Here is a 21,107-nt window from a genome sequence, read left to right as displayed (position 1 = left end):
GCCACAGAAGCCTGAGGACCCCGGCCCCCGGCACCCAGACTGCCCTGCAGAGATTATTTCCATCATGTGTAACTCACCCCGAGCCACCGGGCTCTGTCCTGCTTCACCTGGTTTCCTCCGACCCCCATCCGCTTTCCGGCTCCAGAAACCCAAGTCACACAATCAATCAGTTGTATATTTATTGAGCGCCTACTATGTGCTAAGCACTGTCCTAAGCACTTGGGAGAGGACAATAGAACAATAAACAGACCTTGCTTGCTGTGTGATCATGGGCAAGTCTGTTCACTTCTTCTGTGCCTCAGGTGTCTCATCTGTCACATATGGATTCAATACCTCCCTGGGAGTCAGAAGTGGGACTAGACTGCTGTGTAACCTTGGGCAAGTGGCTTCACTTCTCTTAGAGAAGCAGGATGGGCTAGTGGAAAGAGCCCGGGGCTGGAAGTTGGAGGACCTGGGTTCTAATCCCGGCTCCGCCACTTGTCTGCTGCGTGGGCCTGGCCAAATCACTTCATTTTTCTGTTCCTCAGTGACCTCATCTTCCTCAGGGACCTCAGATGTAAAATGGAGATTGAGTGTGAGTCCCATGTGGGGCAGGGACTGTATCCAACCGGATTTGTACGGATCGGCAGGTAGACCCAGGCTGGATTTTACATCCCTGGCTGCAGGACAATCTCCTCTTCCTTTCGTCTCAGAAAGAAGCTAGTTCAGAGGCTCTCAGCCCCTCTCCAATTAATCATTATTGTGGTATTTGTTAAACATGAATTATGTACTAAGCATTGAGGTAAACACAAGATAACCTGATCAGATGCAATTCCTGTCCCATGTGGGGCTCGCGGTCTATGTAGGAGGGAGAAGCAGCGCAGTCAAGTGGAAAAAGTCCGAGCTTGGGAGTTGGAGGACCTGGGTTCTCATCCTGACTTGGCCGCTTGTCTGCTGTGTGACCTTGGGCAAGACACTTCACTTCCCTGGGCCTTGGTTTCCTAATCTGGAAACTGGGGATTCAGTGCCCGTTCTCCTTTCTATTTAGGCTGCGAGCCCCATGTGGGACAGGGACTGTGTCCGACGCAATTATCTCATACTACCCTGGTACTTAGTACGGTCTTCAGCACATAGGGAGCGCTTCATAAATGCTATTATTATGATTAACAGGTTTCGAATCCCCATTTTATAGAGGAGAAAACTGAGGTATCAAGAAGTCAAACGACTTGCCCAGAGTTGGGCAGCGGGCAAGTTGCAGAGCCCAGATTAGAACCCAGGTTTCAGGCCTCTCCTGCCCCGAGAATACTGCTCTCCCCTCCTCGCCTCTTTCCCATCCCGCTCCTCCCCATACACCTCCTCTCTGAACCCCTCTTCCCCACACCCCTCCTCCCCATGCCCTTCCTCTCCATCCCCCTCCTGCCCCATCCCCTTCTTCCCAACCCCCCTCCTGTCCCGTCCCCCTCCACCTTGACCCTCTCAGCCCCGACCCCCTCCTCTCCATCCCCCTCCTCCCTCCTCTCCTTCCCCCTCCTCCGCGTTCCCGTCCACGAGCCAGCAGCCAGAAGCTCCTCTGGCAAAGCCTGGCTGTTGCTCCTTTTTTCCTTTCCGCCACAGGACACGACTCTTCTCCCTGAAGCTCTAGCAGCAATTGACTCAGAGCCCGGTTCCAGGATGGGCCGTCTGGAGGGCCTCCTTCCAACCCCAACCCTGGAGAGGGGGAGGGTGGGGAGTGGGGGGTTTCTGGAGGTCTGCCACTTGCACAGAGGAGCCCCCAGAGCCAGGCTGGACCCCCCCCAACCCTCCCCACCATCGCTGCCTCCAATTCCCTCCCTGTCCCGAGGGCCAGAGAGACTCGTGGTCAGCTCCAGGGGCCAACTGAATTTTACCTCTTGGACCTGGGCTCAAAATCCCTCTTTTTTGTTGTATTTTTTTTGAAGGGGGCAGTGGAAGGGGGCCTTTTAAACGTGGAATTCATCACCAGTGGTATTTTTACCTAACACCACCGATGAAGAATTCTATCGAGTGCTTACTCTGTGCAGAGCACCACACTACGAGCTTGGGAGAGTCCAGGGCAACAGAGTTGGCCGACACGTTTCGAGTTTTCTCTAGGAATTAGGAGGAGCCGCTGCCGTGTGGGCTCTGGGCTGCCTGAGCAGAGGAAGGAGCCCTCCCCGGCCCCCCCACCAACCCCAGGCCCGGCCGCCCCCACGCCCCTGGCCCCGGGCCCCGGCCAGCTGGCTTGCGTTAAAGACTCCGGCCGAAAATAACCCCGATTGTCTGGGAGCTGCTACTGCAGCGGGGCTGACTGGCTGGAGGGTCCGGGGAGGGGCGCCGGGGGAGGCATGGAGGGGGGCGAGAGGCAGCGGGAATTGGAACCGGCCCCCTCCCCTCCCCGCCACCCCATCCCACAACAGCCTGGCCCCGTCTGGGCGACGTGACGCACGAGCTCTCCCCTTCCCACCCCCGCTCAATCAGCAGGACGTAGTCAGTTGCGGTCGATCAATCGGTGGAATTTCTTGAGCGCCAACTGTATGGAGAAGCAGCGTGGCCTAGTGGCTGGAACCCGGGCCTGGGAATCAGAAGGAACGGGGTTCTAATCCCTGCTCCGCCACATGCCAGCTGTGTGATTTTGGGCAAGTTGCTTCACTTCTCTGGGCCTCAGCGACCTCATCTGTAAAATGGCTAAAAGACCGGGAGCCCCATGTGGGACAGGGACTGTGTCCGACCTGATGAACTTGTATTTACCCCGGTGCTTACAACAGTGCTTGGCACATAGTAAGCGCTTAACAATTACCATCTTTATTATTGCTATTATTATTATTATGGAACGGATCGTTGTCGGCCGGGAATGTGTCTTTTCTACTCTCATATTGTACTCTCCCAAGTGCTTAGTACAGTGCTCTGAACACAGTAAGCGCTCAGTAAGTACAGTTGACTAAGTGCCAGGGAGAGGACAAGACAATGGAGTCGGGAGACACGATTCCCTCCCCTCGAGGAACTTTTTTTTAAAAATGGTATTAGTTAAGCGCTTACTACGTACCAGACACTGTACTAAGAGCTGGGGTAGACACAAGCTAATCAGGTGGGACCCAGTCCCTGTCCTACATGGGGCTCTCAGTCTTCATTCCCATTTTACAGACGAGGGAACTGAAGCACAGAGAAGTGAAGTGACCTGGTCCAGGTCCCACAGCAGACAAGAGGCGAAACCAAGATTAGAAGACAGGTCCTTCTCTTTCAGACTTAAAGTGTGAGTGTCCACTCTGTGCACAGCGCTGTTCTAAACGCTGGGGAGAACACAATGGATAAAGTAGAGCCCATCCCTGCTCTCCAAGAGCTTACAGGAATACGATTTATTGATTTAAGGAGAAGGGAGCAGGGTCCCAAGGTTACTTCCAAGGCACAAGATGGGCCCCAGACTGAGGTGTGTCTAACCCTACTTCCCCCCCAACCACACACGCACATCCCCAGGGGCTCAGGGAGTTGCGGGTGGTCCCCGGCGTGGGCAAGGAATGTGTCTGTTTATTGTCGTATTGGACTCTCCCAAGCGCTTAGTGCAGTGCTTTGCACACAGCGCTCAATAAATACGATCGAATGAACGAGTTGGGGTTCCTCCCGGGGTGCTGGTCAACGTGGTCACTGCCCCTCCCCCTCACTCCTACCCCCCACCCAACCCCTGGGCCCAGGGTGTATGTCTAAAGTGGGTGGGTGCGTATGCGGGGCCGGGGTGGCGTTCCGTGTCCGGATTGCGGCATGTGGCGGCCAGAACAATGTCCCGTTTCATCTCCGTGGGGGTTGGGAGCCGAGCAGCGAGGAGGAGGAGGGGGTGAGGAGGGAGTGGGGGTGGCGGAGGGGGCCGGGCTGGGCCGGGCCAGGGTGGGCCAGGGTGGGCCGGGCCGGGCTGCGTGGGAACTTTTCCTTAGGGTGCTCTCTGCGGCCATGGGGGCGATAAATGTCAGAGGAGCGGGGCCAGAGGAGCGGGGAGGCGGGGCGCTGGGGCTGGGAAACCACATCTGTCCATCTCACACTGGGGCTTTATCTGCCTAACAGAAACAAACTCCCCGAGCTCCCTGCCTGCCCCCCGCCATCTTTTCCACACACACTCCCAATCCCTCGGGCTCCCCCGCAGCTTCGCCCTGAGGAAGCTGTGGACCAGCTGACCCTTCTTGGCCCTGGTGGTTTTAGCCCTAGGTCTTGGGAGCCCCAGGGGTTAGCCAGCACCACCTGGGCCCCGACCAGAAACTCTGTGGGGAAGCTTTCTTTCCGATTTCTATTTTCCGTCAGTTGGGTTTTTCCCTGCGCTGGGGCTGAGGCGGGGGCAAGTCCCAGAGGCGGACACGAAGCTCCAAGCCCCCTTCCCGCCGGGTCGGAGGGAAACCGAGGCAGCGGTAAGGTCGAGGGGGAGGTGGACTGGGCCATGGAGGCCCAGCTGGAGTGGGGAGAGTCTGTGGTGCCCGGCTGGGACCTCGGAGCCACATAAACTCTCCCTGCTCTTTCTTCTTCTGGAAAAGCGGCCTGGCCTAGTGAAAAGTGCACAGGTCTGGGAGGCGGAGGACCTGGGTTCTAATCCCCACTCCCTCCTTGCCTGCTGGGTGGCCTCAGGCAAGTCGCTGAACTTGTCTGTTCCTCAGTTTCCTCATCTAAAATTAGACCGAGAGCCCCAGGTGGGACGGGGAGTGGTGCCAAACTTGATGATCTTGGATCTACCTTGGGCCTAGCACAGAATAAGCGCTGAATACCATAATGAGAGAAGCAGCGTGGCCTAGTGGCTAGAGCATGGGCTTGGGAATCAGAAGAACTGGGTTCTAATCCCGACTCTGCCACTTGTCTGCTATGTGACCTTGTGGGCCTCGGTTCCCTCATCTGTAAATTGGGGATTAAGACTGGGAGTCCAATGTGGGACATAGATTGTGTTCAACCTGCTTGCCTGGTATCCACCCTAGAATTTAGTACAGTGCCTGGCACACAGTAAATGCTTAACAGATACCACACACACAAACACACATATGAGGATGATTATTTTTCTGGCCTTTCTGCCTGCCCCCTCCATCCCTCCCCTGGACTCTATCCTGCCTCCCATTCTCCCATTTGGCACCAGAGAGCTTGAGGCACCTCCCTTCCGGGAGGCCAAGGACTCACACGGGGGGCCGGGGAGACAGGGTGGAGAACGGGCGAGAGGAGGAGGAGGAGGAAGAGGAGGAGGAGCGGCAGTAGCTAGTGAAGCAGAGGCAGCAGGAGACCGAATCCAAGCCAGAGCGACCAAGCGATCAAAGAGCCTCTGGTGATGACATCCTTCTCCTCACCAAAACCATGTTGTGGGCCTCGGGCGATGTTCCCTTTAGACCAGGGGCCGATCGCCCAGAAGGCCCCACTCAGCACCCTAAAGAGCAACTGAACTTCTGCCTTGCAGTTTGCAAGCTCCTAGGGGAAGACCAGCCCATCCCCGGGCCGGCTCCAGTCCAGGCCCGGCCCCAGCCCGACCCCGAGACCTCTCACCCCAAATGGGAGCAAGACCCCTTCCCTGGGCGCCAGCTCTGGAGAAGCGGCGGAGGATAGGGGAAGTTATTTTCCAGTCTCCCAGATCTTTGATTCCCGAAAGACCGTGATGGAAAGACTGAGGCCCGCTCACGGCCTCCGGCCCAGCTGATTCACCCGGCCACCTCTTCCCCAGGGCCCACCGTCCGGATCCCCGGGGGTTTCCTGGGGTTGGCCCGGCAGGGTGGGCTACCACCCCTTTGCCCCGGCTAGCCCGGGTTAGCCGGGAAGCCGTCGACTAAAGCCCGGCGACTGAAGGCGGAAACAGCTGGCAACTTGGTGGTTAAGGGGAGGAAGTTGGTGTAGACAGGAAGTGATCTCTCTCCCTCCTCATATCCGACAGACAATGATTCTCCCCCCGGTTCAAAGTCTTATTGAAGGCCCACCTCCTCCAAGAGGCCTTCCCTGACTAAACCCTCCTTGCCTCTTCTCCCACTCCCTTCTGCGTCACCCTGACTTGCTCCATTTATTCATCCGCCACCCCCACAATACTTGTGTACACATCTGTCGATTATTTATTTACATTAATGTTTGTCCCCCCTCTAGATGTGTAAACTCGTTGTGGGCATGGAATGTGTCTGTTATAGTGTTCTATTGTACTCTCTAAGTGCTTAGTAGAGTGCTCTGCACACAGTAAGCGCTCAGTAAATACAACTGACTGACTGACCCCTCCTCTCTCCCTCTCCATCATCCTTTCCCCTGGGTCTCTAATAATAATGGTACTTGTTAAGTGCTTACTATATGACAAGCACTGTACTACATTAAGGGTAGATGCAAGTTAATCAAGTTGGACGCAGTCCCTGTCCCACACAGGGCTCACATTCTTATCCGCATTTTGACAGATGAGTTAACTGAGGCCCAGAGAAGTGAAGTGACTTGCCCAAGGTCACACAACAGACACCTGGCGGATCGGGATTAGAACCCAGTCCCTTCTAGCTCTCAGGCCCTTGCTCTATCCTTGCTCTATCTGCTGCTTCTCTGTGCCCTACTCCCCTCCTCCTCCTCCCCTCCCAACTCCCGTCTCCGACTTTCAGGCAGAGGAAGCCTGTTTTTAGAACTCAGACTCCGGGGAAACCTTGAGCTGCCCAGGACCTCCTCCTTGCTCTTGGGGAGCCCTCTGGGGGGCTGAAGAGATGACCTTTTCCTTCTGGTCTTGGTAGTAATAATAATAATGATAATAATTCTGTTATTTGTTAAGCACTTACCGTGTGCCAGACACTGTGCTAAGTTCTGGGGTGGATACAAGCAAATCGGATTGGACATAGTCCTCTGGTAATATTATTAATAACAGCTTTGGAATTTCTTAAACATTCACTCTCTGCCAAGCGCTGAAATTGATACAAGATACTCAGGTCAGACCCGGTCTCTGTCCCACATGAGGCTCGGGGGAGAGAGAACAGGTAGTGAATCCCCAGTTTACAGATGAGTTTGTCATTTATTCACTCGTATTTATTGAGTGCTTACTGTGTTCAGAACACTGTACTAAGCACTCGGGAAAATACAATACAACAGACTTAGCAGACACGTTCTCTGCCCAAAACGAGCATCCAGCAGGCAAGTGGCGGAGCTGGCACTAGAACCATTCCGTCAATGAATGTATTTACTGAGCGCTTACTCTGTGTGCAGAGCACTGTACTAAGCACGTGGGAGAGTACACTACAACAGAATGGGTAGAGACGTTCCCCAGTTCTTCCTTCCCCTTCGGCTGTGAGCCCCCATGTGAGGACAGGGATGGCGTCTGATCTGATTGCCTTGTAACGCTTAGTATAGTGGTTGCCACATAGTAAGCGCTTAAAAATACCCTGAGGGGGGAAAAAGGTCTTCTGACTTCCAGGCCCATGCTCTTTCCACAGGGCCAAGCTACTGTATAATTATAGTATTTGATCAGTGCTTACTATGTGTCGAACACTGTTCTAAGCACTGACTTATTGAGCACCTACTAATGGCCCGATGCTGTACTAAGCATTTCGGCAGAGAAGTAGCGCTGCCTAGTGGAAAGAGCATGGGCCTGGGAATCAGAGGGACCTGGGTTCTAATCCCAGCTCTGCGACATACCTGCTGTGTGACCTTAGGCAAGTCACTTCACTTCTCTGGGCCTCGGTTCCCTCATCTCAAAGTGGGGATTCGGTACCTGTTCTCCCTCCTACTTAGACTATGAGCCTTATGTGGGACTTGATTAAATATCTACCGTAGCACTTAGTACAGTGCTTGACATGTAGTAAGTGTTTAACGGTTATTATTATTATTGTGATTATTATATTATCATCATTATTTACAACAGAAGATCAAGACTGGTTCCCTGCCCGCAGGAGCTATCGTTCTATTGAGGAAGACATACAACAGAGTATTTGCAATCATGGAATCGGGACAAATACGTTGAACATTCAATAAAATACAATCCTCTAGATCATAATCCCGTTGTGGGCAGGGATTGTCTCTCTTTATTGCTGTATTGTGCTTTCCAAGCGTTTAGTATAGTGCTCTGCGCACATTAAGCGCTCAATAAATATGATTAAATGAATGAATGAATAAAAATAAGCATTTTTGCCCCACAGTACTTTTGTCCATATCTTATACTCTACTGCCTCTCCTCTATAATTTATCGTGACGGTCTGTCTTCCCAATTAGACTCTTTGGGGGCAGGGATCGTGTCTACCAGCTCTGTTGTATCGTATTCTCCTGTACAGTTAGTACAGTGTTCTGTCCACAGTAAGCGCTCAAAAAATGCCACTGATGAATGGATTGTACAAGTGCTGAGAATGGGTACAAATAGACACATGTGAGTGGTAAATTGAGGAGCAGGGGGCAGGACTGGTTTGACTAGGGCGAGTCCCCGAGTGTGGCAGGGCGGTGCGGGGGGTGACCCAGAGGGTCCGCCCTGCCCCCCTCACCCCAGTCCTTGTCCTCTTCAGGGAGGGTCTTCCCAGGCGGACCCCTCACCTGCTGATCCAGCCCCTTTCTCTCCTCAGAGCTCCATGAACCTGCCCCCCGACAAGGCCCGCCTCCTGCGTCAGTACGACAATGACAAGAAGTGGGACCTCATCTGTGACCAGGTACCGGGGCTCAGGAAAGGCCGGCGGGGGGACGGGGAAGCCGCGGACCACCTGGGGGAGGGAGAGGCCCGGGCAGGGAGGGGGCTCCGACTCTGGACTGGTGGATGGGGGCAGAGGGAGGACCGGCTCGGAGGAGGAGAAGGCCGGGCAGAGGGGGGCACCTACTCTGTTCTGGGTTTGAAGGAGGGCCTGTGTGGGGAAAGGGCGGCCGTGGCGGGGGACGGGGATGCCGGGACAGGGAGGGCGCTCCGACTGTGGACAGTCCTGACGGGGGACCCAGCTGAGAGTTTCCTGGCCTCCAGGGCTGCAAACTTCCTGTTTGTGGAGGATAGACATGGCAGGGCCGGGGCCGGGGCCAGGGGCAGGGCTGGGAGCCCGGCTTCTCTTCCCGCTCCCACGGGGACCCACCCTCAGAGGCCCCTCCGGTCAGGACGCAGGCCTCGGGCGGATCAGCCCCCGCCTCCCGGTGGGGGCCCAGCTCTGGGGAATCTTGGGGGATTCTGCTGGGGATCTGTCCCCTCCTAACCAGCCCTAGAGCCTTTCCCGAGGTAGTAGAGCTGGGTCAGGCCCAAACCTCTGACTCCTAGGCCCACCTGGGCTCTCCAAAGGTCATCTCCTTCCTCTCGCTGCCCCCGGCCAGGATGCCCTCCCCCAGCTCAGCTAGGCGACTAAAGGTCTCCGGAAAAATTCATTCATTCATTCCATTGTATTAAATTAAGCGCTTACGGTGGGCAGAGCACTGTACTAAGCGCTTGGGAGAGCACCCTACAACAATAAACAGATATATTCCCTGTCCACAGCGAGTTTACAGTCTTGAGGGGTGGAGACAGGCATTGATATAAAGAAATAACTAGACAGATATGGACCTAAGTGCTTTGGGGCCAGGAGGGGGGATGAATAAAAGGAGTAAGTTAGGGTGACGCAGAAGGGAGAGGGAGGCTTAGTCAGGGAAGGCCTCACTGCATCTACCCCAGCACCTGGCAAAGTGCTTTGTACAGAGTAAGCGCTTAACAAATACCACAAGAATTACTATTTTTACCAGCCGACTCGTTCCGTCACCACCCCTGTTTCTCCATCCCCAAATAAGAATGGTGGCAAGAGGCAGCGGGGCCTAGTGGAAAGAGTCCCGACCTGGGAGTCCTGAGTTCTATTCCTGGCTCTGCCGATTGGGCAAGTCACTTTACTTTTCTGTGCTTCAGTTTCCTCAACTGTAAAATGGGGATTCAATACCTGTTCTTTCTTCTGCTTAGACTTTAAGGCCCGTGGAGGAGAGGAACTGTATCCAATGTGATAAACTTGCACCTGCAGTTTTTGACTGCACTAAATGCCGTAGTAGAGACAAGATAATCAGGTTGGACACAATCCCTGTTAAGTGAATTGCCCAAGATCACAAAGCAGACATATGGTGAAGCCAGGATTAGAAACCAGGTCCTCTGATTCCCAGGCCCGTGCCCTTTGGGAAGCCCATTCCATAACCCTTAGATCTGGGGGACACTAAGCATCCAGGACCCCCAGAAAGCAATGAAATCCTTTTGGGAAGCAGCACGGACCATCTGAAAGAGCATGGGCCTAGGAGTCGGAGGACCTGGGTTCTAATCCTGGGTCTGCCACTTTTCTACTCTGTGACCTTGGGCAAGTCACTTAACTTCACTGGGCCTCGGTTCCCTCATCTATAAAATGCGGATTAAGACTGCGAGTCCCATGTGAGACTTGGACTATGTCCAGCCTTGTCTCTACCCCAGTGTTCAGTACAGTGCCTGACACATAGTAAGCGCATAAGAAATACCTTTAAAAAAACAAATCCCTCTCGTGCCTTACCTTCATATATGAACCCCTTGCAGGACAGGGGCCTGGCTGATCTGACTGTATTGTTTCACCCCCAGTACTTAGCACAATGCTTGTCTCAGAGGAAGTGCATCATGAATACAACTGTCTTAACGATAATAATAATAATAATAAGCGCTTTGTTAAGCGCTTACTCTGTACAGAGATGGCGGCCCCATGTTCCCGTTGGCATGGGCATTGGGGGGGTGGGAGAAGCAGCTGGGAACAGGCCCCCTCCCCAAGATGCAGAGGTCAGCAGAGTGGAGGCCAGAAGGGAGCCTGCAAGGGATGGAGCGGAAAGCAGGAGAGGCGGAAGGTGGCACGGAGGGGAATTTCTGAGAAGGGGTGATGGGTGCCATCCATGTTCCTTCTGCCCCCGCCCCACAGGAGCGGTTCCAGGTGAAGAACCCGCCCCACACCTACATCCAGAAGCTCCGGACGTTCCTGGATCCCAGCGTGACTCGCAAGGTGATATAGGCCATCTTCCCCTCAGGGCCTGTCGGCCCACCGTGGCTCCCCGGTCCCTCGTCCCACAGTCCCACAAGAGTGGCATTCCCAGAGGATCGTGGAGGTGGCAGGGCCCGGGTTTCGTTTTCTCCTCCCTGCCCAGTCACCCCTCTCCTCACATCCAGACCACACCCCGGCCCTGGGAGCCTTGAGGCCGCAAACTGCCCCCTCCCGCTGTCCCCCAGTCTCCCGTCGCGGGTTCAGGAGATCCGAGTTCCCTCGGTCAGTGACGGGGAATTCCTTGTTTGCAGAAATTCAGGAGGCGAGTCCAGGAGTCGACCAAAGTGCTGAGGGAACTGGAGATCTCTCTGCGGACGAACCACATTGGGTGAGCAGTGCCCACCTCTGCCTCGCTCTACACCTTACTCTGCGTGGCACCTGCCATCGGCCCCGGCTCGGGGGGCTCTCCTTGCCCCCGCCCACTGGGGGCTGGGTAGCTGCATGGGTGGCGTGTGTGTGGGCAGGGGTTCCTCATGGCCACACCCCCTCATTTTTTGGGCTCCCTCCACCACTCACTCTGCTAGCCAGTGCCTGGGAGGGGTCAGTAGCCAGGGAACGCCCCCCGACCCCTATCCCCATGGTTCCCCATCCTCCTATCCTGGTGTCCAAGCCCTAATAATAATGGTATTTGTAAAGCATTTACTATGTGCCAGGCGCTGTACTAAAGGCTGGGGTGGGTACAAGCAGATTGGGGTGGACACCATCCCTGTCCCACGAGGAGCTCACAGTCTTAATCCCCATTTTTCAGATGAGGTAACTGAGACACAGAGGAAGTGAAGTGATTTGCCCAAGGTCACACAGCAGACAAGTAGGGGAGCCGTGTTTAGAACCCACGTCCTTCAGATTTCCAGGCCCGGGCTCTATCCACTACACCACGCTGCTCCTCACCCGGAGAGATGGGGCTGGTCAGAACCTAGACCCTGGGGCCCTGGGGCCTCCAGAAGGACTGAGATGGTGGAAAGAGAGAGAGAAAGAGAGAAAGGAGAGGCGGGAGTGTGTGAGCTTGGTTGGGGGGGCCCGGGTCCAACCCTCCTCGATAATCACTTCAACGCCCCCGGGCCCTCGGTGACCAGAACGGAACCCAGATGGGGCATAAGGGGTTAATGAGTGAATGAGAAAAGGAAAGGGAGCCTTCCCGGAGAAGAAGGAGGAGGAGGAGGCTTGAGATGGTGGAAACTCCTCCTTCTTCCCCCATTCCTGCCTCCCTCCCCTTTCCTTCTCCCTTCCCCCCACCGCCTTTCCCAGTTGGAGCTGAAAAAGCGGGAAAAGTGGCCCCCTAGGTCTCGGGCTGTTGGCGAGGAGCGGTGGCCCTCCGCACCTCTGGGAGAGCCCGCCTGGACTGGGCCGGTCTGGTGTACCCGGCCTTCCTCTGGTCAGTGGCCGAAAGAGAGCCAAGGACAAAGCCCGCTGACGTCAGCGGCCTCTTCCCCTCCCGTCCGGTCTGGGCCTCCGCCCCCTCGTCCGCCCCGGCCCTCCGCGAGGTGGGGAGGAAGGGAGGCCGAGGGGCAGGGCCGCCCACCTGGAGACCCAAGGCCAAGGTCGGAATCCGGGACGGTCCCCGGCCCGGCCCGATACCCCGCCTCTCAGAGCTTCCTCTCCCAGCTCCGGGCCGCCTGGTCCTGGAAGCCCGAGTTGCCGGGATGCGTGGTGCTAGGTGGCCATCTTGATTGGGGAAGCGTCCTCTCCGGGCCGGGCGTTGGAGTCGTTGTGGGCCTGTCCCCCTTCGTCGGGGCTGATCAGACAGATCTGGGGATCCGAGCGACCATAGCTCCACGTAGCCCCCTCCCCTCTAAAGCCCCACACCCAGGATTCCACCCCTAATACTTCAGTGGAATACTCCAGCACTGCTGCCTGGCTCCTTTGGGTCAACCGGGCGGTGGTCCAGGGCTCGTCATCCATTAGGGGTCTCCACGGCCACCTGGGCTCCCCTGAGCCGACCAGAAGCTCCTCCCTGGCCCTGTCCTTCCCAGCGGCCGTCACCCGCCACAGTGGAGCTCCGCGTTGGGTAGACGTCTCCCACACCTGCGAATTCCAGAGTCTCCACAGATCCCCCTCAGCCCCCGGGGTCATACCCTTTGCCCTCAACCCCGACTCTAACCCCAACCCATTCAATCAGTGAAATTTACCGAGCGCTTCCAGTGTGCAGAGCACTGTATTAAGCGCTCGGGAGGGTCCAGTTGAGTCCCCTCCATCCCTCTGGCTCCGGTGCTGCTGGTGGTGGGTTGGAGAAGACCCCGCTTACCCCCCCGGGTCTCAGAGACCTCCCCGCCGACCTCAGAGCCTGCTCTGGTTGGGGTCTCCCCTGCTGTCCACCCCATCGGCGGTAGTGTCGGCTGGGTGGTCGCCACCCTCCTAGGGCAGAGAGGCCGGGTTGTCAGGAGCCCAGGGGAGGGGAGGAGCGGACTGGGGGCTTCGGTGTGGACGTAGCTCTGGAGCCGGGCGGCGGTAGGTTGGGGGATGGGCCGGGGGCGTCGGGGGGAGCTGCCCCCTCCAGCCCACCTCCCCCGGCCCGCTCCTCTCTCCTCGGATTGCAGAGGTTTCTCGGCTTCGCCGCGCCGCCCTTTCACCCCTCCTCACCGCGTCAAGGGCCCGAAAATAGCAGCATGGACTCAGACAGGAAATGAGCTGGGGGTGGGGAGCGGGAGAGCAGACAGACAGGAAATGAGAGGTCTGTCAGCCCCCAGAGAGGAAGCTCAGCATCGGCTCCGGGCCCCGCAGTCGGAGTGGCAGCCAGGCCCCGTTCCCCGGGGCCCCGCTTTCTGCGGCGGTCATGGAAGCCGGGGGGCGGCGGTGGCGGGGGTAGCGAGCTCGAGGGCCCAGCCCACCCCCTCCGAGCCGTCCTCATACCAATAGCCGAAGGGATTGGGGAGAGCGATGGGCCGAACACTCCCCCAACCCCCTCAGCCTTGGGTGAGGCCCAGCCTCTGAGGCTGTGGTCCGATCCCAAACTCTCAGGCCCGGAGGAAATGACGAGGCGGGAAAGAGTTCTAATCCCGGCTCTGCCCCATGCGTGCATGCATGCGTGTCCATGTCCACTGTGTGATCTTGGGCAAGTCATTTAACTTCTCTGTGCCTCAGTTACCTCATCTGTAAAATGGGGATTAAGACTGGGAGCCCCATGTGGGACAGGGACTGTGTCCAACCTGATTACCTTGTATCTATCCCGGGGTTTAGAACAATGCTTGGCACATAGGAAGCACTTAACAAATACCACAGTTTTTATTATTATTATTATTAAGGGAACCCTGCCGTACCCAGGATTGTGGGGGGCGTGCGGGGCCGCCCCCCAGACTCCAGTTCATCTACTGGGGTGGCCAGAGCTCATCTGGAGTTAGTGACCTCTGACCCCACCCCGCTTCCCTCATAAACCCCTCTTTACTCCTTCCCAGCCCTCCTGCCTCCTTGGGCCTCTGCTGGCTCCAGGATAAAGGTGGAGTTTAACTATTTCCTAATAATAATAATGGCAGAGAAGCAGCATGGCTCAGTGGAAAGAGCACGGGCTTTGGAGTCAGGGCTCATGAGTTCGAATCCCAGCTCTGCCACTTGTCGGTTGTGTGACTGTGGGCAAGTCACTTAACTTCTCTGTGCCTCAGTTCCCTCATCTGTAAAATGGGGATTAAGACTGTGAGCCCCACGTGGGACAACCTGATTCCCCTATGTCTACCCCAGCGCTTAGAACAGTGCTCGGCACATAGTAAGCGCTTAACAAATACCAACATTATTATTATTATTATTATAGAGAAGCAGCGTGGCGCAGTGGAAAGAGCACGGGCTTTGGAGTCAGGGCTCATGAGTTCGAATCCCAGCTCTGCCACTTGTCAGCTGTGTGACTGTGGGCAAGTCACTTCACTTCTCTGTGCCTCAGTTACCTCATCTGAAAATGGGGATTAAGACTGTGAGCCCCACGTGGGACAACCTGATTCCCCTGTGTCTCCCCCAGCGCTTAGAACAGTGCTCTGCACATAGTAAGCGCTTAACAAATACCAACATTATTATTAATAATAATGATAAAAACTGATGTTTGTTAAGTGCTTACTAGATGCTAATTGCTGGGGTAGAGGCAACATAAAGCAGATCAGAACACACACCCCTGTACTATACAGGGCACACAGTCTAAGAGAAAGGGGGAACAGGTATTTAGCCCCCATTTTGTGGATGAGGAAACTGAGGCATAGAGAATTAATCACTGGTAGTTAAGTGACTTGCCCAAGGTGACTCAGTCTGTAAGCGGCAGAGCTGGGGTGATTCGAACCCAGGTTCCCTGACTCCCAGGCAGGTGGTCTTTCCATTAGGCCACCTTGGGCATCCAGTTCAAAGCAAATGCTCCAAAGGGCCAGGGCCAGTGGTCCCATGGGGAGAACCCTGGAGAATTCACTTTAAATTTTGGGAAACCCACGGGGAAGCTGTCGTCACACTCGCCAACCCCTTCCCCGCCTCTGCCTTCCCCGGTTCACCAGTGTCTGGAAATAGCAGTTGATCAATCGGTGGTATTTATAGAGCGCTCACTGTGAGCAGAGCACTGGACTATGGAGAGGAAGGGGCGGGGCCTGGAAACATTGTGGATGACCTACACCCCGACTACCTTGTGCTTAGTACAGTGCTTGGTACATAGGAAGCGTTTTACTATTATTATCATTATCGTCATCATGAGTATTGTTAGGTGACAGAATATGCAACTGAGTAGGAGAGTCAGTAGTGACGGGTCTGATTTCTCTTCCTCTTTTATCCGTTGGTGAATACTATGTATTCACTCATCTCCCCATTTAGACTGTCAGTCCATTGAGGGTAGGGAGAATGTTTTTTAGGAGAAGCAACGTGGCCTATCAATCAATCAGTCGTATTTTTTTGAGTGCTTATTGTATGCGGAGCACTGTACTGAGCGTTCGGGAGAGTACAAGAAAGCAGGCTAACTCCCTGACCACAACAGCTCACAGTCTAGAGGTAGAGACACTTTAAAGAGCCCAAGCCTGGGAGACGGAGGACCTGTGTTCTCATCCCACCTCCGCCGCTGGCCTGCTGCGTGACCTTGGGCGAGCCACTTCACTTTTCTGGACCTCAGCTTCCTCATCTGCAAAATGGGAATGAAATACCCCTTCCGCCTCTCTCTTAGACTGTAAGCCCCGTGTGGGACAGGGACCGTGTCCAACCTATTGATCTTGTATCTATGCCAGCTCTTAGTACGTGATTATTATCGTTATTATTTTACGTTCCCAAGCGCCCAGTACAGTTCTGTCTGCCTGGACTGCTCGGTCAGTGATGTCGAGGGGGGTTGGGAAGCAGAACGAGTGGAGGAGAGCCCTGTCCCCCATGGGGTGTGATCCTGGGGCCCTTCCCTGGGTGCTTGGGACAATAATAATAATAATAATAGTGGTATACATTATTAACAATTATTATTGATAATTGACAATAATAATAACTCTGGCATTTGTTAAGCGCTTACTCTGTGCCAGACACTGTACGAAGCGCTGGGGCAGATACCAGCAGATCGTGTTGGACGTAGTCCCCGTCCCATGTGGGGCTCACGGTCTCAATCGCCGTTTTACAGATGGCATAACTGAGGCACGGTGAAGTGACTTGCCTAAAGTCCCACAGCAGGCAAGTGGCAGAGGTGGGGTTAGAATCCATGATCTCCTGACTCCCAGGCCCATGCTCTACCCGCTACGCTAAGCTGCTTCTATTTATTTACTTATTTGTTTGTTAAGCGCTTACTAAGGGCCAGGCACTGTACTAAGCACTGGGGCGTATTACAAGCAAATCTGGTTGGACTCAGTCCCTGCCCCATGTGGGGCTCACATCCTCAATCCCCATTTTCCAGATGAGGGAACTGAGGCCCAGTGAAGTGACTTGCCCAAGGTCACACACTGCAGGCAAGTGGCGGAGCTGGGATTGGAACCCATGACCTTCTGACTCCCAGGCCCGTTCTCTATCCACTAGGCCATGCCACTTCTCTGGAGGGGGCTAAGGGGACCGGGGGTGAGGCTTGGAGGTGTCCCCCAGCCCCTGCTCTGGGATCTCTGTGGGTCCCCCAAGTCTGCACTGATACAACCTTGCCACCATAGCCTGCCCCCTCCCCCCCTACTCCCTACCCTCTCACGAGCAGATCCGTGTCTTCTCTCCCGCAGGTGGGTCCGAGAATTCCTCAACGATGAGAACAAAGGCCTGGACGTGCTGGTCGATTACCTGTCCTTTGCTCAGTGTTCTGTCATGTGAGTGGACCCTGGAGGGCAGGACCCCAGGGTAGAGCGGTGGGGGAAGAGGTCAGATCGGGTCTGGGGGCCGGGAAGAGAGAAGCCGTCATTCATTCATTCAATCGTATTTATTGAGCGCTTTCTGTGTGCAGAGCACTGTACTAAGCCCTTGGGAGAATACAATGCAACAATAAATAGGCACATTCCCAGACCACAACGAGCTTACTGTCTAGATTCCCAAAGGTCTGAGGTCCTCCCACTCCTCTGTCTCCCCAAGCCCTCCCCCACCCCGGGCCGTGGACTGTCAGCCGTGGACCCTTGGACTGGCCCCTGACCGTGGTGACCCCGGGGCAGTGGGGGCCCGAGGGCACCACACCCGCCTCTCCACTCCGGGGCGAATGGGAGAGGCCAGCCCAGAGGGCAACAGCTCTATTCCACCCTCCAGAAATCCAAATCCGCCTAGAAATGAGGCGGAGGTTACATTTCCTTAGAGGCCCACCTGGGTGGGGGGAGGGTCAGTCAGTTGGTCGGCCCATCGTATTCACTGATCGCTTACCGGGTGCAGAGCACCGTACTAAGCATTTGGGAGAGTACAGTGCTACCATAAACAGACACGCTCCTGGCCCACATGAGCTTACAGTCTAGAGGGGGAGTCAGACATTAATAGAACTAAATAAGTTACAGAAATGGACGGAAGTGCTGCGGGGCTGGGAGGGTCTCGCCTCAACTACTAGGGGGTCCCTACCGCCCCCACCCAAGCCCAGCTGGCCCTGGACGGGCCGACCTGATGGACAGCAGGTGTGAGCCAGGCGCCCGCCTGCTCTGGGGAAGATCCCCCCGCCCCCGGCCCCCGCGTTAGCACCAGAGAGGAAGGGGGACAGACGATCTCTCAGGACCTTCCGGGAGGATTCATACCCCTCCTGGAGGTGGCTTGTTGGGGGCTTCCAGGGACCCAGAGTTGTTTGGGGGGAGCTGGGGGCACGGAGAGAGAAAGGATAAGCTGGCCTAGAAGAAACGTGGCTAGTGGATACCGTACGGCCCGGGAGTCAGAAGGACCTGGGTTCTGATCCCGGCTCCGCCACTTTTCTGCTGAGTGACCTCGGGCAAGTCACTTCATTTCTCTAGGCCTCAGGTACCGCATCTGGAAAATGGCGATTTAAACTGTGAGCCCCACGTGGGACGGGGATCGCTTCCAACCCGATTTGCTCGTATCTACCCCGGCGCTTAGTACGGTGCCTGGTGCATAGTAAGCGCTAAACAAATACCACAGTTGTTAATACCGGGCAACCACAGAGACGGGGCAGAGCCAGCTCCGTGCACCAAAACTTGGCAACGAGTGGGAGCCGTGGCCAGAACCCCTAGGCGGAAGGGGCCGGAGGGGGGCAGCCCGACCGGCGGGCAGAGACCCCTCCCCTTGTAAAGCTGCTGGGAGGCCAGGCGTTCCCGGGCTCCAACCTACCGTAGCGTGGGTGCCCAGGCCGCCCTCGGCCCCCGCCAGTTACCTGTAGTCCTGGGGAAGGTTTGAACCCTGGAGCCTGTCCTGCACCCAGAGTGGGGTGGGAGAGGGATGAGGTCCAGGGTGCTGCTGGAAATCTAAGGCTTGGAAAACCCGCCTTCCGGCCCACGTGGAGAACGGCCCGTCTTCCTGCCGCCGGGACCAGGCCTGACGCCTCCGCTTCGCTCAGCCCACGCCGCTTCCTGCTCTCGCAGCCGCCGTGCCCGGCCGGGGTCGGGGGGTGGGGGTGCGACGACGGGGACTCGGCGCTGAGCCTCTCCTCCCCAATCCCCCCCCGCGTGTGTATGTGTGCGCGCTTCTGCGGCCTGGGCCCCGCCGGCCCCCAGGTTTGACGCGGAGGGCTTGGAGATCGGCGACGACGGCCCCTTCGAGAAACTGCGGGCCTGGAGCCGGTCCATCGAGGACCTGCAGCATCCCAGCCCCCTCGCCGCGCCTTTCGCCAACAGCCTCGCCCGCTCCGCTCGCCAATCCGCGCTCCGGTACGTCCGCCGCCCGCTCCGCTCCTCCGCTCCTGTGCTGCCGCCTCCTCTTCGGCCCTCCCGGGGGGCTCCCACACTCCGTCCTCATGCCCGGGCTCTTCCTCTCCCCCCATCCCCCTTCTCCCTCTCTGCTTCCAGGGCTCAGCTCTCTTACCCTCTGCCTGCCCGTCTCTCCTCTCTCTGTCCCCTGGCTCTGCCTAGCCCGTCTGTCCCGGGTAAGTACTGGCCTCCTGCTCTCTCTGCCCCACCCTTGGGCCTTGACTCCCCGTTCCTCCCCCTACACTCCCACCTCTCTCTCACCCTCTGGCTTGCCCGGCTCCTCCCCGCCGGACTGCCCTTGGGCTCGGCTGCCCCCTCCCTGGCTCCGGCCCTCACCGGGCGCCCCTGTGTCCGGCTCTGGACCATAAACTGCCACGCCCCCCTCCCACACCATCAACCGTTTCCCCCTCTTTGCCTCCTCCTTTCACTTCTTGCTCCTGTCTTCCCACCCTCGACTTTCTCTCCAGCCACCTGGGCTATCGTAAGTGCAGCGCTGTCCAGAGGCAGGGGGTTGGATGGACCGGGCCCTGAGGTCCCCTTCTTCTGCTCGGACGCTTTGCTCTGGCACTCGGGGCCCTGTTCGACTGGGCCTTGACCCTCCCACTCTCCGGCCGGGGCACCGGGCCCCTCGTTCGCCATTCATTCCCAGTGCCCCATCTCCCCCACCCCCGGGCCCACCTCCAGCCCGAGATTGGGAGGCTTCCGCCCGGGCACCCGGACTTAGCCGAGGGCGTCCCGAGAGATCCCGTGCCCCCGGCCCAGCTGGGCCTCAAAGCCCCATCTAGATCCCTTTAGGCTCCAGCACCCCTCCACCCAGCCTTCGGGACCACCTCGGCTCTGGGATGGCTGGGGGCTATTGTGGGTGTCCAGCAGGTTGGGGCTTAGTTGGTCCAGGGGACCCAGGACCCCCGCAGCTGGAGGAGCAGCTGGGAAACCGGGACGGACCTGGCTCTCGGACGGTTCGGTCCATCGTGCCCCGGCCTGGCCCAGCCCTGGCGCTCCCTTCCTCCTCCCCCTTCTCCGGTCCCTCCCTCCCCCCCCCACCCCATCTCCTCTCCTCCCCCATCAGAGCCCTTCTACCCCTTGAGATGCCGAGGAGCCTAGGGTCCGGCCTCCTGGGCAGGACCCCATGGGGGCAAGGTTGATGGCGGGACCTGGTCTCCCGCAGATACAGCACGCTGCCCGGGAGGAGGGCGCTGAAGAATTCCCGCCTGGTGAGCCAAAAGGATGATGTTCACGTCTGCATCCTCTGCCTCCGGGCCATTATGAACTACCAGGTAGGCCCTCTGTGACCTTGCCCTCTCTGGCCCGCCCTAACGTCCCCACCCTCTCTGGCCTCGCCCTCTCTAGCCCTGTCCTAGCCTACCTGCCCTCTCTGGCCCCCCCCCATCAGCCTCATCCTCTCTGGCCCAGCCCTCTCTGCCCCTGTCCGGCGCCAGCCCTAGGGCGGTCCCAGCCCTGGTCCTCAGGAAACCTGTGTGCTCTGACCCCTGCAGTATGGCTTCAACCTGGTCATGTCCCACCCCCACGCCGTCAACGAGATCGCGCTCAGTCTCAACAACAAGAACCCCAGGTGAGGTGGCCCCGGCCGCACAGCTCGGAGCCTGGAGCTCCTCCCGCGCCGGCCGTACGTCCCTTCTCCTGCCGCTCCCGGCCCTGGGACCCCGGAGCCCTGTACCAGGAGCTCCTCCCACACCTTCCCTACATCCCTCCTCTTGCCTCCCCCGATCTCTCTCCCCTCTCCCACCGCCACCCCCACCCCCTCTGCCCCTGGGGTCCCGCCAAAGAGCCTGGTCCAGTTACCAGAACTTGATTTGGGCCCGCTTCACCCGGGAGAAGGGGCGGGGGTAAGGGACAGGCTCTCCCTTCGTTCTCACCTCATCCCTCCCCTCCTCTTCCAGCTCTGCTTGGAGGCCGGGCGAGGGAGGATGAGGGTGCTGGGGAGACAGGATGGGGTGGGAGAGCAGTGAAATGGCCAAGTGTGGGGAGA

The 21,107-nt window shown here is 57.2% G+C and overlaps 1 protein-coding gene across 1 annotated transcript in view; it reads left to right on the top strand.

The window, feature by feature from the left end:
• Positions 1-21,107, top strand: part of FMNL3 (formin like 3) — a 48,274-nt gene that overhangs the window by 15,762 nt on the left and 11,405 nt on the right. Inside the window, exons 2-8 of the mRNA XM_029074032.2 lie at positions 8,481-8,564; positions 10,776-10,856; positions 11,147-11,223; positions 17,018-17,101; positions 18,926-19,078; positions 20,286-20,394; positions 20,614-20,690. Of these exons, the coding sequence (XP_028929865.1) occupies positions 8,481-8,564; positions 10,776-10,856; positions 11,147-11,223; positions 17,018-17,101; positions 18,926-19,078; positions 20,286-20,394; positions 20,614-20,690 (665 nt within the window). The remainder of the gene's footprint in view (positions 1-8,480; positions 8,565-10,775; positions 10,857-11,146; positions 11,224-17,017; positions 17,102-18,925; positions 19,079-20,285; positions 20,395-20,613; positions 20,691-21,107) is intronic.

The sequence above is a fragment of the Ornithorhynchus anatinus genome, chromosome 10 (assembly GCF_004115215.2).
Source record: "Ornithorhynchus anatinus isolate Pmale09 chromosome 10, mOrnAna1.pri.v4, whole genome shotgun sequence".
Lineage (NCBI taxonomy): Eukaryota > Metazoa > Chordata > Mammalia > Monotremata > Ornithorhynchidae > Ornithorhynchus > Ornithorhynchus anatinus.
Note: the sequence above shows the minus strand (reverse complement) of the source record. Positions and strands in the feature narration are given on the sequence as shown.